The 12201-nt window shown below is 44.7% G+C and overlaps 1 protein-coding gene across 1 annotated transcript; it reads left to right on the forward strand.

Annotated features, from left to right (window-relative positions):
- Positions 1 to 1968: 1968 nt before the first annotated feature.
- Positions 1969 to 6608, forward strand: LOC308285233 (receptor-interacting serine/threonine-protein kinase 2-like; the record flags this gene model as incomplete). The annotated part of the gene is made up of 5 exons (XM_080725952.1): positions 1969 to 2126; positions 2672 to 2840; positions 4685 to 4840; positions 5150 to 5286; positions 6572 to 6608. 5 exons carry the CDS (start codon positions 1969 to 1971, stop codon positions 6606 to 6608), a joined length of 657 nt encoding a protein of 218 aa, XP_080582078.1.
- Between the last annotated feature and the right edge of the window lie 5593 nt (positions 6609 to 12201).

Below are 12201 nucleotides of genomic sequence, written 5' to 3' on the forward strand. Positions count from 1 at the left end.
CTATCCTAAAATGTATTAATTCCGCCTCACAAAAAATAAGATTGGGGTCGTTTAAGAAGGTTTAAAAGTACAGCGGAGGGAAAAAATTGCAGACTATTGTTTTTTTTAGTCTGGAAGTTCTCGGCTATGCACTTGGCAGTGCTGTCTCATTTCATAGGCAAAATGTGCACTTCACAGGGCAACGCCCTACACTACACTAGCACTATACTAGCTAGGGCTGAACTGGGTGGGGCGTCTCTAAACTACACTAGCACTATACTAGCTATAGGGCAGAACTGGGTAGGGTGTCTCTATACTACACTAGCATACTAGCTAGGGCTGCACTGGGTAGGGTGTCTCTACACTACACTAGCACTATACTAGCTAGGGCTGCACTGGATAGGGTATACACTGTGAATTGGGAAGTGGCTTGTGTATTCCTGTAAATCTGTGACTCCATCACATGTCTCTGCCTCTTTAAAAACATCCCACAGTGTGCAGTCAAAACATCCCTGCAGAGTTTCTGTAGCCCCCCTTGGCCATACTCTAATCTCCTTTTCGTTCCTGGTTCACCCTTGGCTTATAGGTGGGCATCAGCATCACAGTCAGATGGTCAGAACTTCCAATCTTTGCTAGAGTGGTTGCTCAATATGCATTTTTATGTTAGTGTACACCTTGTCCAAGGTGTTCTTCCCCCTTGTTGCACACTTAACATGCTGGTAAAACTTTGGTAGGACAGACTTTAAGTTGGCCTGATTAAAACTCATACAGTGCCAAACGACTTTTAGAGCAACTTTCTCACTATGGACTTCCCTGCCAAGCGACTTTGGGCGACTTTTACTTAGAAAAAAAAACATTTTTTTTTTTTTCTAATATAGGCCTATATATATATTTTTTTTTGAAAAATCTTTTTTGGACCCCATTAAATCTAGTAAACATGATTTCAATCGCGATTTTGCATGTTCCACCCCCCATACAACCCCATCTTTCAAACATGGCAGCCATGTTTGTTTACATCTGAAGAAAACACAATGGCTATTTTCTCAAGAATGCCTGAACGGATTTCAAATCTGATTTTTTTTGTTTGAAAGCTGTGAACAGCCTGCACAAACATGGTGCATGATCTGTGCATGGGCGTGCATGATCTGTGCACTATAAATTACATGGGAGTCTATGGAGATTTTATGGCAATAATGCCACTCGAGGGCATATTTAATTGGCAGTAACTGAGTTAAAATCTCCCCCCACCAAACAAAAAGCATCAGGATGGGCCAGTTGCAACTCACTGATTGCACTGTATAATGCACTCATCGCATCCTTCACATTTGCGCTGGGTGGCACATTAACAGCAACAATAAAAGCAGCTGTCAGTTCTCGTGGCATGGGGCGGCATTTTAAGATCACATATTCCACATTTTGATCGCAGAAAGATCCTATTTCTGTGACGTCACGACACCAGGCTTTGTTGGTGTACACAGCCACGCCTCCTCCCTTCACCTTCCCAGTAGAAGCAGCTGATCCATCCGCTCAACTGACCGGTGGAGTCTCTTGTCCTATTTGGGACGTTCCTTTTAGGCAGGGTGTTTTGCTGTACTTGTACTGTACTACATTTCAACTGTATTGACTATACTTGTACTGTTCTCAATTTGTGTCTAATAAAAATGGAGAATGGAGGTCGGGAGCGCTCCGCTGTGTTCACTTGGACTGTGCGAAGGTGTCAAGTCAGGGGGACAAAGATTTACTATTCTGTCCATATCGGCACATAACTCGGCAACAACGCCGAGTCGGCTCATGCGACCTTCGCAGCGCTCAATACGGTTACTCGCTCGCTACCGCTTGCTCGGCGGTGTCTCACATGGATCAAGGTCGGCTGAGACGGCGTGCCTCCGTCGTGGTGACCGAAAACAAGCACTCTTTCCGCAAGCGTCTCATACGGATTCCAATATAGCTACCTGTAACCCTTTCTCTCCCCCCTCTCTCCAGTGAACAATGGCACAGTCCAGCTCCCCTCTAGCAGTGATTGATGAGAAGAGTCTGGAGAAGAGCTGGAAGGTGATTGGTGCAGGAGGATTCGGTCAAGTCTTCAAGGCCAGACATCAGCAGTGGAGATGGGATGTGGCCATTAAACTGTTATGTCTTGATACCGGGTAAGTGGAAATGTTACTGAGTGCTGATGAGGATTCAGAGGATAAATATGTATATTAAACGATTATGTCTTGATAACGGGGTAAGTTACCCCTCGCTCCAAACAAAACTCTCTGCATAGCAACATCAAGGCATTCCATAGCCTTCTATGCAAGATCACCACAGAACACCATCACACACCTTGCCTGTTCATTTCCTTGTGGCCTAGTCATAACCTGACTCTGCCAGATGTCTTTATCTTTAAAGACTGTAAAAAACTACAGATAACAAGCTGTGCACTAAACTTTCCTTCAGACCAAACCAACAAAAGCTGTCTCCTCAGCAAAAAGTCAGTCCCTGTTTATTCCTGCTTTCTGGTCAGAGAGTTGTGGCCATAAACACTTAAGTGCCCCATATTTGTAGCCCCCCCCCCCCCCCCCCCCCCACTACATAGTTAGACAAAGCACCTATTCAGTAAAAACTTTACTGATTCATGTATCTCATGTATTATCTTCAGATCATTCTAAGTCAGATATAAAGTAACATGTATCTGATGTGTCATTCTCAGATCCTTCTCAGATAAGGACTTGCTTCGTGAGGCTGAACTGATGAGACGGGCAGAGAGCCCCTACGTCATGAGGGTCCTGGGGATGTTCAGAGGCAGTATGTCATTCCCCTTCAGACACGTGGGTCTGGTCATGGAGCTGATGGAGAGAGGATCCCTCGACTCTTTGCAGGTCAGCTTCTTTAAGGATTAAAAAATAAGACAGTAAATACAATAACAATGCTTGTTATCTGATTACAGCAACAAGGCATTGAAACAAATAACAAATTAAACATACACCAGTTAGACTCCCTAATCGGGAGATAATCGACCGTCAGTTCGCAGCGTGATTTTAGGGCAAACTGTGTAGGAGCAGTATCCAAAAATGTGTTTGAAAAAATCAGCTTGATGGTGGCGCTATATGGGATAGATCCATGTTGATGCAATGAGTGTAGACATACTGTGTAGCGATTTGTGTGGTTTTAGGGCAAAATGTGTAGGAGCAGTGTCCAAAAATGTGTTTGAAAAAATCGGCCTGATGGTGGCGCTATATGGGACAGATCCATGTTGATGACATGAGGGTAAACATACTGTGTACCGATGTGTGTGATTTTAGGGCGAAATCTGTAGGAGCAGTGTCCAAAAATGTGTTTTAAAAAATCGGCCTGAAGGTGGCGCATAATGGGACAGATCCATGTTGATGACATGAGTGTAGACCTACTGTGTACCGATTTGCGCGATTTTAGGGCAAACATTGTAGGAGCAGTGTCCATAAATGTGTTTTGCAAGAATCGGCCTCATGGTGGCGCTAGAAGAGGGTCATGTGAGAATTGATGGAGTGGAGGTTGTGGTTTGGTAGGCAAGGAGTGTGTATGCAAAATTTGGCATGGATCTGGGCTACGGTTGTGGAGATATGAGCAGAGTAAAAGTGTGACGTGTGACAGACTGACGGACGGACGGACTGACTGACTGACAGACAGCTTCACCTTCCGGCAGTTGACATTCACAGCTGCCAAAACACTCACTGATGCATTCATCACATCCCGACTTAACTACTGTAGAGCATCCTCAACGGCTCCCCCTCCATTTCTTAACTACAGCATCCTCAACAGCTCCACCTCCATAGTTCTTAACAAACTTCAAAACCTTCAGAACTCTGCTGCCCGTCTTCTCACCAGAACCCGCTCCAACAATGTCAACTAAACTAAATTAAATCCAAAATAAAACAACCTAAAGATGTTTAATGTTTTAATGAAATGGTTGTGTTTGACCCCCAGAGCAAACTACAGCAGCTGCCATCCTGGTCCCTGGCGTAATGAAATGTTTGTGCATCCCCTAGACAATTTGCCCTCCTGGCCCCCGAACTGTGGAATTAACTCCCTCTCGCACTTAGACTCGCTCCCTAGCTTCCATTAGAACTACAGACTCACTCCCTAGCTTCCATTAGAACTACATACTCGTTCCCTATCTTCCATTAGAACTACAGACTCGCTCCCTAGCTTCCATTAGAACTACAGACTCGCTCTCTAGCTTCCATTAGAACTACAGACTCGCTCCCTAGCTTCCATTAGAACTACAGACTCGCTCCCTAGCTTCCATTAGAACTACAGACTCACTTCTTAGCTTCTATTAGAACTACAGACTCGCTCCCTAGCTTCCATTAGAACTACAGACTCACTCCCTAACTTCCATTAGAACTACAGACTCACTCCCTAGCTTCCGCCGTGGACTGAAGACTCACCTCTTCAGACTCCACCTAAACCCATAGCACTACTGTAACACTCCCCTTCCCTCAAAGACCATACATGAAGCTAGATAGTATTTTAAGGTTTAGAAAAGTGTTTTACTGATTAGGTGCGTGGTCTACCTATATTATTGTTTTTCTAGATTGATATTCCTATGCATTGTTACATTCTTGTTGATGTACTGACATATTAGCATGCTTATTATATGGATGTATTACCTGCTTATTGTAAGTCACTTTGGATTAAAAGTGTCTGCTAAATGCCTAAACTGAAAATTGTAATCCCCCTCCAGAACAAACTCAAGCAGCTACCACCCTGGTCCCTGGTGTTTCGATTGGCTCACCAAGTGGCTCTGGGTATGAACTACCTTCACAGTCTGAGTCCTCCCATCATCCACCGTGACCTGAAGCCTGGCAACGTTCTGTTGGACACAGGTCTGAATGTCAAGGTTAGTCCTACCATGTTCTGTTAGACACAGGTCTGAATGTCAAGGTTAGTCCTACCATGTTCTGTTAGACATGTCTGAATGTCAAGGTTAGTCCTACCATGTTCTGTTAAACATGTCTGAATGTCAAGTTTAGTCCTACCATGTTCCTACCTGAATCTCCATTATGTTATTGTATGAAGCTAGAAACTGTTCTGAAGTCTGAACGTTTTTGAGGCACTGGATACTAAATGCCTGGCTGTTGATGCAGTAGTATTGCAACATCTCTCTCTCTCTCTCTCTCTCTCTCTCTCTCTCTCTCTCTCTCTGCAGATAACTGACTTTGGCCTTGCCAAGTTTGTCACCAATGTGACGTCTACTTGTCTCAAGGGGGCGGGGACGCCCTTCTTCATGCCTCCAGAGGCATTCTCCCCGTCGTACGCATCTGCCTTCTCCTTTGATGTCTACAGGTATTCACTATTCACTATTCACTACTCACTATTCATTCATTCATTCATTCATTCATTCATTCATTGTGCCATCAGAATGCATTGACTGTAATTCAGCTGTGTCACTGCAAAGCCCTGTGTCATTTAAACTGTTTCCGTCACATAAGAAGGGATTTAACATGTCAAACTGCACAGCTGTATATGCATGCTATGATTTTCTCACATCTGTCATACTGCATCACATCATGGTCACAAGCCTCCCAAACTGCATTAAAACCATTAACATCAATATACAAACAAGCTATAAAAATCATGGATCAGAAACCAATGAGATATCATCACTGTGGTATTATAGACACAACCTTTTTACGTTTGAAAATGTTGTGAGTTTTTGTACTACCAAACAGTTTTTTATCAAATCAACTGTGCTCACATGAATAGTTTCTGTTCCTTACCTGCTGTGTGTATTGATTATGGCTACTTATGATTTTGTATGTCCTACAGAATGATGGGTCAGATTGTGGATTGTTAGTTCTTATTAGTAATTACATATTATAATTGTTTGTACTTGACTGGGTTCTAGACTAGTATTAGTGTTTTTGTACTTGATTGGGTTTTAGACTAGTATTAATGTTTACTGTACTTGACTGGGTGTTAGGTTTGATTAATGTAAATAGAAAAGCCACAGGACAGGCCAGGTGATGAGAATTAGCACTTGTGCTAAAATCACTTATATCAATGCATCTGGTTCGTCCAATGTGATTGTGATATCACTATCAAATAAATAAAACACAACATAACATTGGCTTCTGCTTAGCTGTAGTGGATACTCCATAGACCATGAATAAAAGACCTCCCCTAGGCGTCGTTAAAGGATTGAAGGCTCCAGGACTGGCGGAGCTGGTCAACCTCATGGAGAGACCATGAATATAATAATGCATTGATTGCTGCTTATCTGTACCATATACCATATACATAGAACGTATACACTGGGCAGCCATGTTTGAATTTTGCAATGAAAACCAGGATTTCAACAGGGTCAGTCATTTCATTGACTTAATAGCAAGATGGCCACCGTATGATTAGGTTCTATACCACCTATACCTATTTCTTCGTACATATCGCTTCTTAAGTGCAAATAACGTATACAGACAATAACAACATATGTGTTGAGGTTTTGTCCAGTTGCTATTTAGTTATTTTTGTGTTCCCATAGAACTTGCTGATGCAATCTGTCTTATGTGTGATAATATGTGGATATGTCTTCTACTTAGTAATTACTGATCGATGTCTCTTTTTATTATAGTTATGCCATCCTGCTGTGGACCCTTTTAAGTGAGTAATTATCTCTCTCTTCTTCTTTGTCTTTTTTGTGTTTTTCTTTTTTTTTTTACCAGAGTGATGAAAATAAAATCAAGCAGTGCAGCAGGTGCTCTGAGTCTTTGATTGGACAGATTGATATGGGGGAGGGGACATAGTGGGGGGGGGGGGGGGGGGGGGTAGATCTTTCACCCCATCTCTCTATGATTTCCGCAGGCTATTATATTATCATTGTTACACTTATTACCCCTATCGATAAATCGGTTCACGAAGCCGAGGTACACCATTTTAATTATTATTATTATTATTACCCTTATTATTGTTATCTTCCTCTCCTCTGTCTCAGATACCGGCCACAGCATTGCAGGGTTTGATCCCTGCAGGGGAGAAAGACCTCCCCTAGGCGTCGTTAAAGGATTGAAGGCTCCAGGACTGGCGGAGCTGGTCAACCTCATGGAGAGAAGCTGGCAGCAAAACCCCCAGAGAAGACCCACTTTTACAGGTGAGAAGACTGTCCTGCAACAACCACCGCTTGGATGAAACCTTCATCACCTCCAACTGTAGACATACCACTGAACTGTTCACAAAAAGTAGAGAATTATTAGAATTACTAAATTAGGGGGGCACGGTGGTGCAGTCCGTAGTGCTGTCGCCTCACAGCTAGAAGGTTGTGGGTTCGATTCCCGCCGGGGGACGCTGTGGGCGATTGGGACATGTTCTCTCCTCTGCATCATCAGTGCCCACACACCCTAGGTGGGGTTCGCGAAAGGGCCTTTCTGTGTGGAGTTTGCATGTTCTCCCCGTGTCTCCTAGGGTAGACACCCTCACAAAAACATGCAGTAATCCTGGTCTCTATACTGCCTCCCCCTGACCAGCATGATGGAGGGGAAAGGAACTGGTTGGAATAACGTGTTCCTGCAACGCGCTACGTCCAACCGGGGAATCTCTCCCCGGTCAGGTGATAAGAAGCGGCCTACACATTCATGTACTGAAGGAAGCATGAGTTCAGTTCAGGGCTCTCCCCAGGTTGGCAGAGGGAGAGCAGAGCCCAGGATTACAGTTAAGTCAAGTCCCGCCTGTTGTCTCGCCCCTCTTCACACCCATTGGTTGCTGTGTCTTGGTGGGACACTCCATTCACTACCATTGTAATTCAGTTCCTTCATATTGTTATTCTGTGTATTCAATTCTCATTTCAAAAATGGTTTCAGTAAAATGGAGCTGCTCAGTGGCAGTATAGTGACTCAGCATATTTTTAAATGTTTTTATTTCTCCAAAAACGATGTTTTAGCAAATTCAACATAAAAAAGGCAGAACCAGGGCGGGACAAGGCAGATATAGCCTGCTGGTTGGTCAGTCAGGGACCAACCAGAAGGCTAACAAAGGGTGAAATGGCACTGGGTGAAAAATGGGTTACAAAATCGTGGGATAAAAAAAGGAAAAGCAAAAAAAAAAAAAAAAGAAAACTTTAGCACATAACAGAATATAAGAGGAGCAATAGAGTAGTAGAGTTTGGAGAAGTATAAAACTAAAAGCAGTTAAATTGTGGGCTTGCTGAAAGCTATTTTAAAGAAAATATGCAGCAATGCATCTGAGTAGCTGAACTCACTGTGTGTGTGTGTGTGTGTGTGTGTGTGTGTGTGTGCGTGTGTGCGTGCGTGCGTGCGTGCGCGTGCGTGCATGTGTGGGTGTGTTTGTGTGTTTGTGTGTGTGTGTGTGTGTGTGTGTGTGTGTGTGTGTGTGTGTGTGTGTGTGTTCGCAGAATGCACTGCTGTTACAGAAGGCCTGTATGAGAAGCACAAGCGTGGGATTAATGACGCTGTCTACCGAGTGCAGAAGAAACTGGTAAGGATTACATGTAACTAAATACATTTACTGTCCTGGTAAGGATTACATGTAACTAAATACATTTACTGTCCTGGTAATGATTACATGTAACTAAATACATTTACTGTCCTGGTAATGATTACATGTAACTAAATACATTTACTGTCCAGGTAAGGATTACATGTAACTAAATACATTTACTGTCCTGGTAAGGATTACATGTAACTAAATACATTTACTGTCCTGGTAAGGATTACATGTAACTAAATACGTTTACTGTCCTGTGATGATTACATGTAACTAAATACATTTACTGTCCTGTAGGAGTATCTGGTTATGATTTTACTGTGCATGTTCAATAATTCATCACATGTTGTTATAATGACTGTGTTCAACAGGATGCTGATGGAAGACTGAAGGATGAACCAAGAGGTGAGCTTTTCTTTGTCCTTGTAAGGTTCAATGTTGGACAAGTTGTCATTATCAGGTCCTTTTCCTTGTCCTTGAATGGTTCAATGTTGGACAGGTTGTCATTGCTAGGTCCCAAGCACTGCACCAGTGTGACCATAGATATAAAAAGCTTGATACCTCATTAGTCGCTGCAGTTCATTGAATCGACTGGTAAAAAAGGATAGGCGAAAGTGCAAACCTGCTGAAGGCACTCTGCACCTCAAAGTGCCTACTGGCCAATGGGGAAATCGTCGGGAGGGTTAGCGACTCACCCCACAGAGGTTAGGGTTAGGGTAAGGGTTAGAGTTGGGTGTCGAACAGATGACACGTAGTAACAGCGAAACGCTCCCCTGGCCAATCGCAGTGTGTCTTTTACGGGACTTCAATTCAATTCAAAGAAGTTGTATTGGCATGAGGAAACAAATGTTTACATTGCCAAAGCAAGTGCCAAAGGGAGTCTTGCCTCTGATTGGCCTACCGAACATCCCCTACTGTGACACACCAATAAGGAATATTTTGAGGGAGGGAAACCAAAGTCATTTTCGCCATCACGCAATTCCAACCAGCAGATTCGTCCAAGTATGACTAACTGGAGGCAGTCATCTGCGCAGATGGGCGCAGATGGGCGCAGATGGGCGTGGGGTGTTGTCTTCGAATGGGCGTGGCGTGAGGGGGGTGTGGCGTGTGGTCTTTGAATGGGCGTGGGAAAACCTGCCAAGAGCCTATGGCCAGCGGCTTGCCGCTCCACTCGCAGTTTCTACTGTAATTACACTACTTAATGCGCAGCGAATTTTGGACGGGGGCTCATTTTACCATACGTTCGGCTCCACTTGCAGTTTTTACCGTAATTACACTACTTAATGCGCAACGAATTTTGGACGGGGGTCGGGGGCTCATTTTACCGTTACGTTACTGCGGTCGACTTTGGGGCCACCTCGATCAGCCTTGGACCGACGAGTGGCACGCGTGCCGTGGACCACCTCCAGGGACACCTGGCTATATAACAGGGGGACATGCGGATACCGTATATAGAGAGAGAGAACCAGGGGCACGGGGCGGCCGCCGTTCCACTCCTATCCGAAGTGGGCTGCAGTGGCAGCGGTCCCCCGGAGCGATGGTCCCCGGGCGCCGTCTGTGAGCAACCCCGTTAGAAGGGTCCTTTTCCCGGCTACACAGTGTGTAGCGCGGCGCCGCCAGGAGGTCCCCGGAGCTCCGCGATACCTCCAGGTGTCCCCGGAGGGCGGGGGTGGTCCGCGATACGAGCCACTCGGCCATCCCACGCCGATGCTCCAAAGTCGGATAGGAGTAGAACGGCTGCCGCCCCGTGCCCCTGGTTCTCTCGCCAGGGCAGGGGTACCTGGAGGCAGTCCGCGGCCAAGACCCCAAACCCAAAGACGGATGCGAGTGGAGCGGCGAGCCGCTGGTTCTGTCTCCCAGCACTACCGAAGACCTTTCCCACACAAGTAACTCCCATTCGATTCGACACAAGTAACTCCCACTCCCACAAGTAACTCCCAATCTGCGCAGCAGCACAGAATCCGCCACCATCTTTGCCTCCAGTTACTCCTGTCTCGATTCGTCTCACCATGGGTGCCAAACTGCAGCCGGAAGTTTGGTAGAATGCACTGGCTCAGGAAAATAAAAGAAGACATGTCAAACATTTCTTCTGCTGTTACCCAGGGGGCAAAGGGAAGTGACCTGCATTTGCCCTGTTATAAAAGGTTGGCCACCAGAAATATTATCTATGACCCAATAGCAGTGTTGGGCAAGTTACTGAAAAATAGTAACTAGTTACCGTAACTAGTTACTTCATTTCAAAAGTAACTCTTAAACTTACTTTACTGATTACTCACACCAAAAAGTAATGCGTTACTGTGAAAAGTAACTTTTTAGTAACTTTTTCGTTTTTAGTTTAGTAGCTAATTTTAAGTAACTAGAAGCTCGGCCGCCCGGTAACCTGGCCAACTCGGGAATGATGTAAATAGGGAATGAATGCGCCACCCTTTAATGCAAACCCCATTATACCTGTTGTCATACAACCTGTTTTGACCATCTGTTTGTCTGTGTCCATTTATGCCCATATATGGAGATCTCTGTATCTTTATCTGTCTGTCTGTGTCCCTTTTATGCCCATATATGGAGATCTCTGTGATAGATAGGAATTTTCCACCTTTTAGTCTGAAAATAATCACGCGGTTAATCACAACGTTCTTGGTTTTATTCGTGAGAGCTCTCTCGCATACAGTAAAAACACCATCTCATATACTGAGTCAAGTTCCTCCCACAACCCCAGAGAGGCCGGACCAAGGCCCTACACCAGCGCTACTCAACCCGCGGCCCGCGGGCCGCATGCGGCCCTTTCCGCATGTCTGTGCGGCCCGTCATGATCTAATAAAAATATAGTTTTTCTATTGAGTGAACGCAGCATTTCTCAGTGTGTATCGGTACAAATTGACGGCTGAAATCATGATGTATCATTCGCTGAGTGTCTGGATCGGTAAACTCCACGGCTGTATCGTTTTTTTCATGTAGTATTTCATTCTATCCTATGTTTCCGAGGCACATTGAATGCACCATCTCAGCCCCCTCCCCAAAAGCCAATCTTTAACGCGAGTCGCCACAGTGACAGCACTCGGACATTCATTCTGCAGGCAGGCAGACAGTGCAGAAGTGCACACAGACGAACTAGCTATGCAGCAGCAGCCGCACAGGTTAAAAATGCAAGATTAGCAGTACAGTAATTAGCGTTATAATAACATCCATGATTGTCCGCTGCGCTGATTGTTGTCACAGAGTAGCACAGCTGAGTGTAATCAACGGCCGTTTCTTGGCGAATCTCCGACGGTATTGATTGAGATCATTTTGTTAAAGAAAGCTTCTGCTCTATATCTGCACACACAAAACAACAATGTTGCTGGGTGTTGTAGGACTACTACTTGCGTTTAAAACAAAGTAGTTTTCACTGTTTTACAACTTTCCTGTTGAGTGTTGATGCAATGGTGCAACTCTCTCTTTCTCTGCTGCTGTTCTGTTCTGGGAAAGAAGCCTAATTTATACTTAGCAGTACAAGGGTGTCGCACCTAAAATAGGAGACCTACAAGCTCACAACACGTTGTGGATGCGACGCGCTGTGAGCTTGTAGGTCTATGTTTTTAAAACATTTTTGGCTAAAAAGGCATAATCTTGGATATTATTATAATACTAGATAGCGTCTAGTCGGCGACCTGGCCAACTCGGGAACGATGTAAATAGAGAATGAATGCCCCGCCCTTTAATGCAAACCACATTATACCTGTTGTCATAGGACCCGTTTTGACCATCTGTTTGCCTGTGTCCATTTAT

Source organism: Nannobrachium achirus (genome assembly GCF_963921795.1).
Source record: "Nannobrachium achirus genome assembly, chromosome: 5".
Taxonomy (NCBI): Eukaryota; Metazoa; Chordata; class Actinopteri; order Myctophiformes; family Myctophidae; genus Nannobrachium; species Nannobrachium achirus.